The sequence below is a fragment of the Oryzias melastigma genome, linkage group LG6 (assembly GCF_002922805.2).
Source record: "Oryzias melastigma strain HK-1 linkage group LG6, ASM292280v2, whole genome shotgun sequence".
Taxonomy (NCBI): Eukaryota; Metazoa; Chordata; class Actinopteri; order Beloniformes; family Adrianichthyidae; genus Oryzias; species Oryzias melastigma.
This window is the reverse complement of record NC_050517.1, coordinates 3985783-4001570: the sequence shown is the minus strand read 5'-3', so window position 1 is coordinate 4001570 and position 15788 is coordinate 3985783. Positions and strand designations below refer to the sequence as shown.

The window sequence follows — 15788 nt, the reverse complement described above, 5'->3', positions numbered from 1 at the left end:
TGCGTATTTCACAGAAATAAAATCCTTCAGTGATGGTGAGATTTTGAGCACCAGCATTTTAGAGCTGCCACGATTAGTCGAATAATCGACTATTAAAATAGTCGACTAATTTAATAGTCGATTATTCGTTATTTTTTTATTGTATAAAGTCAGAGTGTAGTAAAGTTGAACAAAGCTGTGAGGGTTCAGCTCCAAAAAATTCACTTTTTTTCATTATTTGAGTCAGTGAGACCAAAACTTTATAATTTCTGAAAATAGTTCCTTGTTTCAGATGCTGACCTCATTAGAGAGATCAGGAATATACTTTAAATCAAACTCATTCTGACTGGTGACCTTTGACCCTATATACCCTTTATATTTAAAATTGATATTAAATTGTTACGTCATCTTGAGGGGCGGGGCATCTGTCAAAACGAGTTTGATGGAAAGTATATTCTTGATCTCTCTCTCATTTGTTTAATCTTGTTTTAATTCCAGATTCAATAAAAGTTTAAAAAACTATCATCTTAATTATCTTTATTTTTAGTTAGTTTGAAGTTAATGATGGTTAAGATGTGTGCTTTACATCCAGTTTGTGCACAACCTGATTAGTCGACTAATCAGAAATAAAAATGAGTGTTTAGTCAACTATAAAATCGTTTGTGGCAGCTCTATCCTATATTAATGTGTTTGATCTAGTTTGGGCTTTTTTCACATCTAAAAGCAGATGTTAGACTGACAACAGTAATTTTTGTCTGACTTTAAATTATCTAATAATTTTGAATACAAACAGCATAAGTATTTCTGTGGAAATAGATTTTTTTCAAATTTTTTAAGACATATTGTCAAAAAAAGCATCTTCATGTCCAAAAGTTTATTTAAATGACTCATCCATTCTTCTATTGTCCATAAATTGCATTAACTAGAATTTTTGCTGTTTTAGAGCTTTAGAAAGGCTCCCTCCCTTCTTCCTCGTGCCGTCTCCGGCCGTCTCCACAGACGCTCAGGAAGCAGCTCGTAATTTCCCAGAGGCCCCAGAGTCTCCGTGCAGACTGACTGCTGTAAGGCTGTCATCAGACGAGGGTTTCAAAAACACAGAGAATGATGAAATGACTTTCCTGCGGGATGAAATCAATTAGCAGACTGGGCTCCTCCAACGCTTGCAGCATGGTGCAAAGGTGAGCAATCCGTTGTGTCAGCGGCGTGTCGTCTGCTGATGGGATCAGGCCAAACCCAAACAAAGGGATGTCCAGCACCTGCACGCTCTCTTTATATGCAAACTACAAAGAAAAGTGACTTCTATGTATTTAATTGCATAAGAAAAGTATATAATTCCATATTGATAATCATCTTTTTTTAAAGTTCCCTTTTCCTTAAGATGAAAATAGAAAAAAGATCATTTTTTTAATATATTATTTTAAAAAATGGAATGAAAAAAAGCATGTTTTATGCCTGTTGTAGGTGTATAGGATATAACTTTCAAAACAGGAAGCTAACAGGTTCATGTTGTTTTTAGAGTAGGACTGAAATATAGTTAGCAGTTTCTCTGTTCCTCTAATTATAGCCTAACCTGCGTAAACAGCTCCTAATCCGGTGGCTCCTCTGCAGACCAGACTGCAATCATCCAGACTGAGCTGGTGCCTCCCCTTCCTCATAAACCCACTCCTCACAGCCTCTCTGAAGCGTTCTGGCCCAGGCGACCACGTCTCCAGGCAACCGGCTGAGCTGTGAGAAAGGATTGCAGGTGATTGCAGCAGCAGAACAGCAGCAGCAGCAGCAGGGCGGCGGGCTTTCTGTTCCACACATGTGGTGGCCTCTGTTACTGCCTGCCTCAAACCACAGTCTCTGGGGTCACAATTAGCTGATGATGCAACCCAGCAGCAGCTTTTGTGTCTGACGCCAGCTTGCTCAGACAGGCTGTGGTGGACGCAGCAAGTCTGGTTTGCTGAGCGTTTGGGAACATCCACTTTAATTAACACAATCCACATTTACAGTCAATCAGGAGCTTTTCTTAATGGACGCTTGCAATTTCAGTGTCCACATTTTACCAACACCCTGTTGCTGTTCACACATATGAAGACCCACTGTCACATGCTCAGTTTAATAAAAACAACATTTCATCATTTAAAGTTTTCCTCCCAATATTTATCATTCCATAAACTGTTGTCCACAGTGACTCTGCAGACAGTATGTCACAGTCTGTTTTAATGCAAAGCTTTCACCATTTTAACAGTTCATCAATACATGAATGTAATACCCCAGATCACCACCAGCGGTCACAAACCTGTAACTACGTGACAAAATCCACATACACACCACACGTGGTTCATTTGATGGGAACAAGAAGGGAAATACGCATGCGCAAGGCCACGGAAAGACAGATAGAAACCAGCCAAAGGTTAGAGATAGAAAACTGACTGTAAAAGCAATATATAATTATATAAACCAGAAACTGATGTAACAATTAAGCATAAAACGTTGTTTCATTTCTTTATAGTCTCAAACCTCTGTGACAAATAAGCTGTTGAACTCTGCTGCCCTCTTGTGGAGAACGTTAGTGATAACATCATTTGGACACAAGGAGAAAAAGGCTGACTGACTGAATGACTGAATGACTGACTGACTGACTGACTGACTGAATGACTGAATGACTGACTTTTTTTTTTGCCTCCCGTTCTCTCCCTCTAGTGGACATTCAGGGAACATGTTTGTATTACAGCTGTTTTGCCTGTTTAATTTGATAAATTCCTTTAATTTTACGAGAAGTGTTTGATTAACTTTTGACATTTTCCACATGACTCCAAATTAAATTTCAAACTAAAAACATTTTCATTTGGTGATTTATGTTTTATTTATTTATTTATTTATTTTTTTAATCTTTAACTGATTTTAAATTAATGACAATCAGTCTGAACCCATGAAAATAAAAACCTATGAGAAGAAATAAACGTATAGAAATCAGCTATTAACTACTTTTTAATAACTGACTGACTGACTGTGATATTCATGACACTGAAGGAACAGACACCTGAGGAAGACCTGAGGTTAAATCTCATACAGTGGAGAGGCCTTTCAGTGAAACTGATACCAACTAAACTGAAAGTGTTCATCGATCTGATCCTTCAATCTGGTTTTGTTAAAATGTCGGTGAGCCGTGATCTGTCGCGGAAGAAGACAGATTCTGTGTCTGAAGACTTCCTGTTTGAGCTTCTGAAACGCCTCGAGTGATCTTGAATAACAAGGGAAGTTTGGAAAGTTCAAAAAGGAAATCAATAATAATTACTTTGTGTAATTTTTTTTTATTTTTCTAGTGTTTAAGCATTTAATATATACATATAATAATAAATAAACCGGACCCCGTTTAGAGCAGCCATCATCTTTAACTCTTTGGAGGATTTTTGTAATAAACAATGATGGATGATGAAGCCTCAGTTTGGTTGATAGAAAACTACCTATTGTCCAGTGACAAGAAGCTGAACGATTTTATGTATTACAAAATAGCTGATATCTTTTCGTTTTTTCAGCTCATACGTTTCCATTTTCATGGATTCAGACTTTATTGTCATTAATTCAAAATCTCAGAGAGATAAAGAAATAAAACATAAATCACCAAATGAAAACTTTTTTGGTCTGAAATTTACCTTGGAGTCGTGGAAAAATTCAAAAGTTAATCAAACATTTCTTGTAATACTAAAGGAATTTATCCAATTAAACAGGTAAAACAGGTTAAACAGCTGCAATACAAACATGTTCCCTGAATGTCCACCAGAGGAAGACAAAGGGAGGCAAAAAAATCTAAATGTACATGGAGACTTTATTTTTTTATTTTTATTTTTTGTACACATTTTAGACTCATCGTTACAATTATTGCCTCATTTTAAATTACCCAATGAAAAAATATTGGCTATAACTTGTCACTTAGATAGAGAACATTTATCTACAAACGCTAATGCTTCTAAAACCCACTTTTAAGCGATAAAATAAAGTCTTATCTACTTTTTTGCTACAAAAAACTTCAAAAAACTATGTGTATACAGCTTTTTTACATCCAAAAGCAATCCATTTGATTACTGTGATTATTTTGTAATTATTCTATTGCAGAGTATGATGAGATCTTGAGACTTTAAAAGATCTACATGCAGTTCAGCCTCTTTTACGGCCTTGTAGAAATCCTATTACTATTCACGTATAAATGAGATGAAGGTATTATGCCTCAGAAACAGTTTCCACTCTTTAAACTGCTTAGAAAGTTTGATTTTAGTCCATCCACTGTCCCTTCATAAAACAGTAACTGAACTAGTTGATTGACCAGGATCAGGTCAGTCTTTCAGAGTATCTTCATGTGATCCATTTTACTGCTACATTTAAAAAGCTGGAGAACAAAGAACGCCGTATGCAGCTGTACAAGTTGTGAACTAAGCCATGCATTATTCACCTGGTATTTGCATTAGAGACAACTAACAAAACAGAGCCAGAGGTGTTAGTGGAGCATCCATATACTTTCTGAGAATTCCACTGGTGTTTTTTTTATTTAATTTATTTTTTTTACTTTTTCTGCCACAGGAAATGTTGTCTGCTCAGCCAGCAGATGTTGCCTTGATGCTAAGAAAAGCAAGGACTCTCCAACTCAACCCTGGAAGCTTCAGCTGAACTTTAGCTCAACAGAAAGAAGGGATGAGGGGGGATCAGGAGAGAAATAGTTTCTGAAAGTATTCATCTGTTGTGATGGGGCTTCAGGTACGACTTGTTTGGTAAAAAAAACAAAGATTAAATCAGCCTTAAATTCACTAAATGTGGCTGAAAAGTCATTCCAAATATCTAAAAAAATGTTTTGCCTCTAAAGTATTTAAAATAAGCAGATAAAAATGTTCAACTCATCCCAGCCAGCAGAGCCAAGTGTGCCTCATATGGTTAAAAGTGGTAGGAAATGTGGACCCCACCTGTGTTTGTCCACATGGACTAAAGTGGAGACTCAGGTTGGTTTACTATACGCTAGCCAGCCGCCCAGTGGACAGCGGAGCTGGTTTGCTCAATACAGTGGAGCTCGCTACAGCAGAGCTCTCTAGCTTGCTACAGTGGACTTTGCTAGCTCGCTATAACAGAATTCGCTACAGCAGCACTTACTAGCTCCATACAGCAGAGCTAGCTAGCTTGCTACAGTGGACTTTGCTAGCATGCTCCACTGTCCACCAGGAGGCTGGCTAGTGTAGTGAGCCAACCCACTGAGTGCCCACCTTAGCTAATGTGAGCAAACACAGGTGGGGCCTCCACAGAAACTGTGGACAAACACATTCGGGGTCCACATTTTCTGCCCACTTCTAAACCACGTGGGTCCACTTGGCTCCGCTGGCTGGGGTGTTATATCATTTACTAAAGATAAAAGTAAAAAAAGCAAGATAATAATTTCTTTGCTTAAGATGCATTTCTTCCTCCTTTGAAATGCTTTGTAGAAATGGACCTAATGATGTGATGCTAATTCCACACATTTCTCAGGCACTCAGGATGAAAACACAGAACCAGGTCCTACATGTGTGTTGAACTGGATATAAAGACATAAATGTTTGTTTTCTCTTCTTAAGTCAGAAGAAGTCTTTAATGACGACAGTCTGAAAGAGTTAACATGGCACTTCTTCATGTTATCTACTTTCATTTTTGTGTTTACAGTTGTGGTCCAAGGTGTATTTGTCTATGCAAATGAGTGACTGAGAGGGGAGTGTCTGCATCTGTTTACCAACAGCCTGTGCAGAGAGAACACTGCAGCCAAGCTCATCATTACTCACAAAAGAGAATCCTAAACACAAAAAGGAGGCATTATCAGTAACTAATGATGCTAAGTATTTATCAGTACTTTTTGAAGGACTTATCATCAAAAAAATGAAATAATCTATTTTTTGTTACAGACGTGAATCAGAGAAGGTGTCAGTCGTCTTTACGTCATTTTCTGTTAATCATCTGCAGTTTGCTCCTCTTTATTCCTCTCCTGCTCGCGCAGAAGATTCAGATCATTCCGCTGTATAACAGTTTAAAAACGTCACAGTTTTTAAGAGCTTTCTGCCTTAGCAGCACATTTTACCATGACGAGGTTTGCCTACATAAATCTGATGCCTTCTGGCATCCATTGTTTTCAGTCAGCATCACTTCCTTTAGAAGCACCTAAACCACGGCGAGAAGAAGCCTTGAGGCAGAAAGAGTCGAGAGGCGGCCAAGGACCCTGAATCATCACACGGAGCTCAGCTCAGGGGTTTCTACCTTCTGACGTACTTCTGTGTGAACAAAGAAAGCAGCAAGACTCACGAGAACAAGAGATTCTCCCAGACAATATATATAAAGAAATACACATTTAACTATTGTTGATAGATAATTTTATATGTGATTTTTATCTTTATTGTGGTAAAAATGTGTGGATCATTTCTGAGACAGTAGCTATATAAGGTATTTTTTCCTGAACACTCATGTCAATATTTTAAATCTTAAGCTAACATTATCAAGAACAAAAACTTAACAAACCACCCACTGAATGATTAAAAAATGTTTTTGCAAAAAATCTTTTGTGGATGTTATTAACAGGTAAAATTTAAATCCAAACAAATGGAATTTTCCGTCAATTCTTGGCTGCACTGGGCTTTACAGGGTTAAGAACACTGGCATGGTGAATTTCTTTAAACAGAGCTTGTTTAATTAGTCATGGTTTCTGAAGAGCTAAATCTATGCATACATCTGAGTTGTGGACAGAAGAACATGGGGGATGTAGATAGTTTATTATATTGACAGTACAGTTGTATAAATACTGATATATTATACTGAAATCATAGGATGCCGCATTCTAACAGTGAAGACAAAAAGGTGCAAAAAAAACTTTAATTTCTGAAGTCTCATACACTATTGAAATACTTTGAGACCGAGCAAGAAGGGTCATGCAACTTTTGGTATTGATTTATAGAAGTTCAAGTCTGCAAACCGGAGCTGAAGACGTCGGAGATGAAAGGTGCTTCTGCAGACAGCGAAGGTGCTCCATAAAACCAGAAATAATGAGAAACAGTCAATTCTGAGGAAACATAACAAAGCAAACCTCTCATGTCTCGCAGCTTTTACCATCCCCACAGTGCTTCCGCCTGTTGTTAATATAAAACACTGAGTAGTGAAGCTGAATTCTTTGTTTGTCAGATGTGTGTCTGATGAGCACTAAAGCTAATGTCAGTGTTTGTCTGTGCAGACTATCCTTTCAAAAATGACTGTTTTTGGTGACTCTGAGCTGAGAAAAGCTCTCAACAAAATAATGGGCCCTTTGGACAATGTGTCAGAAAGTTGTCATGAGCATGCCAACACATGTTTTGTGAAGTCGCTCTTGGAAACCTAAATTCCGAAGAGCTCGGAGTTCCTGACAAGTGACTGAAAACAAACTCTGGCTGACAGCAGAAAGAAGGAAGCTTTTATTTATCCTGATGAGGACAACCGACAAGAACATGTTTGCTGAGAGCAAACAGCGTCTAACCGACACACCGCAGTGGAATCAGAGTGAAGTCATCCGTCTTCCATCTGTGTTGCCGCGGTAACTTCCTGCAGCTTTTCAGATACATGCCACGTCACATGGACGAGAGGATTCCTGTGCCAAACCTTCACAGCTTATGGGGGGTTGTTACCATGTTCACCCATTCAAACTCTTCCTTTTGACCAGTGAGTGACTCCTCCCCCTTCCCTTCCAAGCAGGAAGTACCGAAACCAAAATCCCATAGACTGTTACAGAGAAAACAACAGCTGTTACCCAGTCATTCTATTCGTCAGAACAACTATTCTTGATCTGATACTTTTTTCTTAGTCCTAATCTGATCATCTTTTGATCTACTGTAAAATTGTTCCGTGATTTTTTTAAATTATGATTGTCATTTTTAACTAAAAAACAAAACAACAAAAACCTGTCTTTTTTAAGGACATAGTGTCTGCAGAGCAGCAGGTGCCTCAGATGTGTCCTGTTGACACGGAGCAACCCCTCCCCCTTTCCCATTGCTGAAAGCTCACTGTTACACTCTCTCCTGCTAGCTTTAGCCTGGTTTCCACTGAGCAGCCCGGTCCAGTATGGTCCGGTTTAATCTGTTTCTTGGGTGTTTCTATTGTTAAATGGACCCATTAAACAGTTCTGACCCATACCTGTTGAGGGTCCTCATCCTTAGTAGATCTATAGAAAAATAGAACGGGACAGTAGGGGCGGAGCTGCTGTTGCCATCCATTGATTGGCCGAAAGTGATGACGACATTAGAAAGCACCGATATAGCGATAAGATAGCGTTTTTGTTTACGTCTTTACGGTGGTAATCTTCTTATCCGCCCGCAATCATCTTTCAAACATTACATTTCTGTTCTACATGAGGTACAAAATGTAAAACAAGAAAAAGGAACTGCTGGATGACCTCCATTGTTGCTGCTTTACTAGTCATCACACTAAAATGACACTATGAGCCGTCTACACCACGCATGGGCCGTGAAAACAAACCACTCAGTGGAAACGTTCGCCAGAATTAACGGGTCTGTACCGTACTACTCCTCCCGTTCCAGACCGCTCAGTGGAAATGATGCTTTGCAGAGTTATCCATCCGTACAGTTCTGATCCAGATTCCAGCTCAGACCAGGAAAAGTGTTCATGGATCTATTGGTCTGCAGGTGGATTCATCAGGATGGAGCGGATCAGGGAGCTTGTGGATCGCTGATTGTAGTTTCAACATCACAAGTAGGATTTTTCAAGTAGCATTTTCACCATGTTCTTGATAATACTTTTTTCTTGCTTTATTTTTTCTGTAGTGCGAAGTATTTAAGGTTCAACCTCCTGACTCACGCAAATTGTCTTTTGTAGATGAAACCTGAATATCTTCCAAGCACTACAAACTACTGAATTCACTCATTTTGGTATCTTTGGAGGTTAAACTGCTCTATCAAATGCCTCAATACAAGTATGTGGTATGAGGCAACTTTCAAGTGGTAGGGGTGTGGTCTTCCAACAAGCTCACTCCTGATTGGTGAGAGTGGTTGCCATGGAAAAATGGACTCAGACCAACTTGGACTAATCACTGCTTACTGATGATTTCTGGCCTCTATATTTTGAAAAAATGGCGACTGTATTTACTTGGTTTTGTTGGAGCCAGAAGCAGGTCATTTTCTATGGTTGATGTCACACTCACTCTGTCCAGTTCCATATACAGTCAATTATCTTAAGGCAGTGAAGCTGGAGGCCAATATTTTGAATTTATCCATATTCTAACTTTCATCTGATCCGTAGTACATCCTGCTGCTTAGTCCTCTCCTCTCAGATGCTCCTGTTTTAGTTTCAGCATGTTTTAGATGTTGTTTCCAGACCTCCATATAGGATAATTGGAGCCATCATTTGAAGTGTTCCTCCATGACTCAGAATTGAACAAACACCTCCATCTTTCTCAATCAGTCATTAGAAAAATGCTCAGATTTGTGCATTATGTCCAGAGAGTGGAAAATTTACAGTTTTTTGGAGGTTTGCTCATCTAAAAGAGTCTGACATCCTGATGGTTCATTTGAAGAGTGAGACAGGAAATCACGAGAAATTCACTTAAAATAATTGATAGAAAATTCTTTGCATTTGGTTGAGGGGAATTACCATCAGAGTTCTGGCTCCCACAGACCATGTCTCAGTGTTCAGGTGAACCTTCCATTTGGACAAAAAGGACTCAGTTCCTTTTTAGTGCTCAAACCAACAAAATAATCGAATACTTAATTCGTCCTCTGCATGGACTTTCAGGGCTTAATCTGAGTTTGATTTCCTTTTTATGAGTATCTACTGTTAGTTTTTTGTCGAATTATTTTGACCGTAGTGTCAACATCACACTAGAAAATCATAAAAAAGACAAATAATTATTGAGTATATTTTTAAATAGCTCACTAGAGAACATCAAAACTAAAAACATAAAAATAGATTTTTCTTCAGGTTATTATTGATAACAGTATTGGTAAAATCAGTACATCTCACACTGCAGAACCGGTCAAGATCTTGTACAGACATTGAAAAGCTTTTATTAGCCTTTCTAACTGCGTGACCTGTATTATAATATTGTAATTATTGTATCATATTTATCCATTACCAATCCAGTGACTTGAATAAAAAGTTGATCGTTTGACACTTTTCCCGTTTCCTTTTCCTGGTTACAGCGGAGACCAACACAGCAAGGTGGTTCCTCTGCTGGAAGTCTGTGATGCTTTTAAGGCCTCACCAAAATGTTGGAACTGCAAAAACTGTCCAAGGAACAGCAGGAAGGTCAGCTGCAATCCACACCACAGTCACATGGATGTCACTGTGAGGGAGATGTTCTTAACACGCCCTTGGTGTATAACAACAAACAGAAAATTAGCTTCAAAAGCAACATGGAGGGCTTTTAAATCTTGTGTTATCTGAGAAAAACGCTGCACTTTGACTGTCTCTCTGTCAGCGGAGCAAACACTCATGAAACAACATAAATGTGAAGTATATTTATGTGAAGAAACATTTTTTAAAGTAACTTTTGCATCAATACACTCCTCATTCCCAACGATTTAAACAAAAAAACACTCAGAAATGCAGTTTTGAGCTTAATTTTCTTTATAAATGTCCTCCATCACGAGAAAATGCCACAATAACACGATAAAAACACAGGTTTAAACTTTGACATATTAACATCACAAGTCTAAGTTTGTGGCTTGGAGCTTCTGACCAGAAGTTTAGATTCAGCACATTTTATAGTTATTCATTTACCAAATCTGCTGAGAAAAGAGCAATGCTAAAAACAATATTAAATATTCATTTAGTACATGTTTTCACTTAGCTTTCATCTTCTTTTACAACACAGGTCCAATTCAGTTCAAGTCTATTTAAAACGTGCAGGAACAACACGTTTTCACTAATTGTGAAATAATTGTGTGAATGTTTAAGCATTCACACAACTAGATAGTGATTCTCCAGCTCCTTTCCATTCGTTTTTCGGCGTGCAAAACTCAATCAAACTTTCAGCGATTTCAGCAATCTTGGTTATCAAAACGTTCAGCTCGTTCAGGACATTACTGCTGGTGTTTTTGGAATTCATAAACTTTATAGTTTTTGAAATATTGAGCAAAATATACCCTGTAGGAAATGATTTAGAAAGTTTTCAAATTCAGCATTTTAAGTAGATTAGCAAACCTTTAAATATATTCATGCAATATTTTTCATCTTTAATAGTAATTCTCAAAAAATGTGGAGTTCAGCTAATATTTTAGATGCTAACATTTGTGGCTAATTTGTTATCAACTGAGGTTTTTAGGCTAATTTAAAGTTTAGCTTCTATTTTAGCAACAGGCTAATATTTGGACTAATTTAGTTTACTGAGGAATTTTTTGGCTATTTTGGAGTTTAGCTAGTATTTAAGCAACGAGTTAGCCTTTTTGTGTGTTTAGCTCATATTTAAGAAACGCAAAAAATATTTCTGCAAAATTGGCATGTATTAGGGATTTATAAGCAATTTAACAGCAACTTTTTCGGAAATTGAGCTCAACTTCAGCACTCTTAGTTCTTTAACCAAATTTCCAGTCTTTTAGAAAATGTAACATTTTCCAAATGCTTTTGCATTTTAAGTACATCCCTTCATTAACTGAAGCAACCTGCGTCAGCATTTTCAACAAAAAGGTTCAGCATCTTCAGCGATTACATTCAGCAAAGACTGGCATGATCACAGGTAATGCAACTTTTCTAGTTTCCTTTTTGTGGTTGTCCACTGTTAAATGACAGCATCAAACTATAGATGTATTATTTATTTTATTAAACACACCTGTGTGTGACTTATGTTTCCCCAAACTGCCAAAGCGATGATCGCTGCGTCTCAGCTCAGCTCAGAAGCTCAGATGTCCGGGCCTGGGAAGAGTCCCTGAAGGCAGCGCCGGAGCTGGCAGTGATCGTTGATCCAGGGAGACTCCATGGAGAGGGACTGACATGAAATTGGACTTCAGACCGGATCATGGCGGCGCCGCTCGGGCAGGACAGCTTACCGGAGCCCTGGTCTTACGGCGTGTGTGGGGACGGCAGGGTCTTCTTCATTGAGTGAGTGCGGTACCGGGGCTTGATGCCCGCGTCTCTCCGGTGTGAGCGGGAGTTGGCCGGTCGCTCCGCCGCTGTTTTCGTGCGCGGCTGGCGGGCGGTGTAACAGGTGTTTTTGTGTGTGCGGCAGTGACAGGACCCGGACCACCACCTGGCTCCATCCGCGCTCCAGCCAGCCCGTCAACTCGGGACACATGATCCGCTCAGGTAGCTAGCTTAAGCGGGTCCTTTGCAGCACTTTGACGCTTCTTTCCTTTCCCCTCCGACATCATCCATCCTCCTCCGACCCGCAGGTACTGCAGGTCGGTCAAACTTTTAGGCGCCTCAAACTAACACGCCGCTGTTTCTTCCTGTCGTAGACCTGCCTGGGGGATGGGAGGAAGGTTTTACCGCCGAAGGAGTCAGTTACTTCATAAAGTAAGTGGCTTAAAGGTCCCTGCTGTGGTCAGTGTTTGAAGTTCACCTGCAGCTTAATATGGCTGCTGCCTCGCGCCCTCCCTCCACCAGCACAGCTTCACACACCGACGGTTGACCCCTGGGTGACCCCTGGGTGACCTGTCATCTCTTCTCATAGTTTTCTGTTGGCACATTTGTTTTCATTTGGCAATGAAAAAAAGTTTTATTTTTATTTTTAAAGTTGTGCTCTTGTAATTTAGAAACCCACTCCGATCATCTTTTGATCTATTTTAAGCGTTTACAGTGTTTTTTTTTATTTATTATCATGCCTTTTTTTAAAAGCAAAACATTGACTGTACATAGAGAACTGGACAGAGCAAGGGAGACATCGCCCATAGAAAATGACTGACTTCAACCAAATGAAGGCAATTCTGTTGCCATTTTTGTGCGATGTGTCTGTCGCCATGTTGGAACCAGACGTCCTCAGTCAGCTGTGATTGGTCCGTGTCAGGCCTACATTTCTTTGGCAACTAGGGCTCGGTATTGATAATTTCCAGAAACGATTTGATTCAATTCACAAGAGCCCGGATTGATTGGTTTCAGACTTTTTTCAGTTCTTTCGGTCCATTCAATTCAATTTTGAGTTTACACATTTATACACGTGTGTTTAGAAATATATAATAATCTACTATATGTTTTGATTATACTTAGATTAATCTATTACAGTTCACATCCTGTAAATGTATCAGTGAAATAATGAAATTGTTAATATCATCCAGAGTTACATGGATTCTCTAAAGGAGAAGTTCTAACTAAAATGTTCAGATCATTAACATGTAAACATTGTTCTGCTTCTCCTGGAGGACGTTTCAGTTTGGACACTAGGTGGAGATCGCGGTATAGTAGTACACTTTATTCCCGAAGAAGAAAGTATGAGAAAAAAAACCGATATTTTAGACCACAAATGGTTACTTTAAAAAAATATTTCCTTAAAAGAGTTTATAAAATTCATAGCAATGTATGTTTAGGTCAACTGAGCGTTAGCATTAGCTGTCGTACGGGAAATCCCATTAAACATTAGGATTAAGCTAGCTGACTTTAGCTTTATGTGCTAAATCGATTTATATTTTTATGAACCGATTATTGATCTATTAAGCTTAAATTGATTCAAATCGATTAATTGAATTTATCAACCCAGTCCTAATGCAACCACTCTCTCAGCCAATTATTACGGAGCATGTTAGATGGCCACACCTCTTCCGCTGAAACCACGGCTCAGGAGAATCTGTCAAATGCTTCAAATGTTCGAGGCCACCTACCTTTTATTGCGGCATCTGATTGGTCAATTTATAACTCGAATAACTTCGGATACAGAAAAAAATACGTAAAATAATAAAAAATGATCAAAAAACATGTTAAAAAAGGTATCAGACCAGAATGTTTATTCTAACAAATAGAACGACTGGTTAATAGCTGTTTATTTTTCTTTAGAAGTCGACAGGATTTTACACGAGGGGGGAGTCAATGACCAAAACTAAAAAAAACAGTTGTTTTCTTGAAGATAAGCTATGTCTGAATTCCCTCCCTCCTCTCTAACTACAAAAAAAATCAGTGTGGGACTATCTAGCATTTTCTCCTCTTTGGCGAGTAAAAGTTAAAGAGTAAGTCGCCACATGGAGAGTATATGTTTGCATCTAATAATTAATGCTTATTAGCTCTCATTTTGGTCATTTTTTGGACCTCTCCACTTCCTTTGTCTAGGCGAAAGGTAAACAAATGCTCAAGAGACACAATTCTTTTTGAGCTGCAGAGCGTTCACATTTGATAAATATAGTTATTTGGTTTATTCCATCCATCTTCCTGACCGCTTTGTCCCTGTCGGGGTCGCGGGGGTGCTGGAGCCTATCCCAGCTACAAATGGGCGAAGGCGGGGTTCACCCTGGACAGGTCTCCAGTCTGTCGCAGGGCCTCAATCACACACCCATCCACTCTCACATTCACACCTAGGGGCAATTTAGAGTCACCAATTCACCTATGAAGCATGTTTTTGGACGGTGGGAGGAAGCCGGAGTCCCCGGTGAAAACCCACGCATGCACGGGGAGAACATGCAAACTCCACACAGAAAGGTCCCAGCCGGGATTTGAACCGGGGCCTTCTCGCTGTGAGGCAAGAGCGCTAACCACTGCGCCACCGTGCAGCCCTATTTGGTTTAAATCGTGATGAATGTGGTTGTACTGATGTGGAAAAAACTATAACAAATTCCAAGTCGCCCAGCTCCACATGCTAGAATCACCTACTGAGACCCCCAACCTAATATTACTGGTGCAACAAAAGTGGCAGAAGCATTGGAGCTATCGCGTCGTACAGTTTAGATCCAGATTCCAGCTCAGATGAGGAAAACAAAGACGTTCATGGATCTATTTGTCTGTCAGTAGATTCATCAGAATGGAGCGGAGCAGGAAGCTTGTGCCCCGCCCACTGTATTTTCTATGTAACAAATAAGTTCCATTTTCAAACAGCATTTTCCATCAGCATGTGAGTAACTATGACTTGAATAAAGAAATACTCAGAAACACAGTTTTAATGTTAGTTGTCTTTATCTATGCTCCCCATCATCAGAAAACTGCCACAAAAACACCAAAAACAGGATTTTGACTGGAGTGCGTCTCTATATTTGCAGTAGTCAGCTGTGTTTGGAGTTTAGAATTGACACTGACATTTGTTTCATGTCGGGTTGCTTTTGTCTCCAGGATGCATTAAGTGTTGTGTTATTTTACCACTTAAGAAAAAAAGTTTTGTTTTTATTTGCTGGCAGCACTCTACATCAAATGCTCGGCCTTTATTTTCTCAGCCCTAAATGTAGTGAGTGTCTTGTGACTGAAACTCCTTTTGTTTTCATAAGGTTGCTGTTGTGTTTTGGAGCGGTCAATGATCTGCAAAAGCCACGACAGTTAACCATTCAACACTAATCAAACAGGTGGGCTGGAGCATGAAAAAAAAAAAACATACTTTCAATACAAAATACTTGAAAAATCTCAGATAATTTTAAAGAATAATTCTGCAGCATTGACTGTAAACTGCACATGGTTTGCTCTGTTTGAGTATCTGCAAAATTTACAGAGAGATTAATTATTAATTCTGGCTGTTCTGAGCTGCTTCTCAAAAAACAAGAATAAGGACTGGGCTCAATAGTAGCTCGGCAGTGTAGTCTGTTGTGTCTGTGAGGATCAGTGAAACCCATTTATCACAGCTCTGTAGCAGGATCTTACAAATATGCAAACTGAATTCATTATTGACTTCAGACCTCATTAAGGCGTGGGTGTGAGGGCACGCCATGCATCCATACTGCCTT

The 15788-nt window shown here is 39.1% G+C and overlaps 1 protein-coding gene across 6 annotated transcripts in view; it reads left to right on the top strand.

Annotated features, from left to right (window-relative positions):
- Positions 1 to 11906: 11906 nt before the first annotated feature.
- Positions 11907 to 15788, top strand: part of plekha7a (pleckstrin homology domain containing, family A member 7a) — a 186547-nt gene continuing 182665 nt past the window's right edge. For 5 of the 6 annotated variants that reach the window (XM_024281145.2, XM_024281141.2, XM_024281137.2 and 2 more), the window contains exons 1-3: positions 11907 to 12042; positions 12170 to 12246; positions 12399 to 12456. In XM_024281145.2, the coding sequence (XP_024136913.1) occupies positions 11960 to 12042; positions 12170 to 12246; positions 12399 to 12456 (218 nt within the window). In that variant the 5' untranslated portion in view covers positions 11907 to 11959. The remainder of the gene's footprint in view (positions 12043 to 12169; positions 12247 to 12398; positions 12457 to 15788) is intronic. The other variant, XM_024281136.2, reaches the window with a different exon arrangement.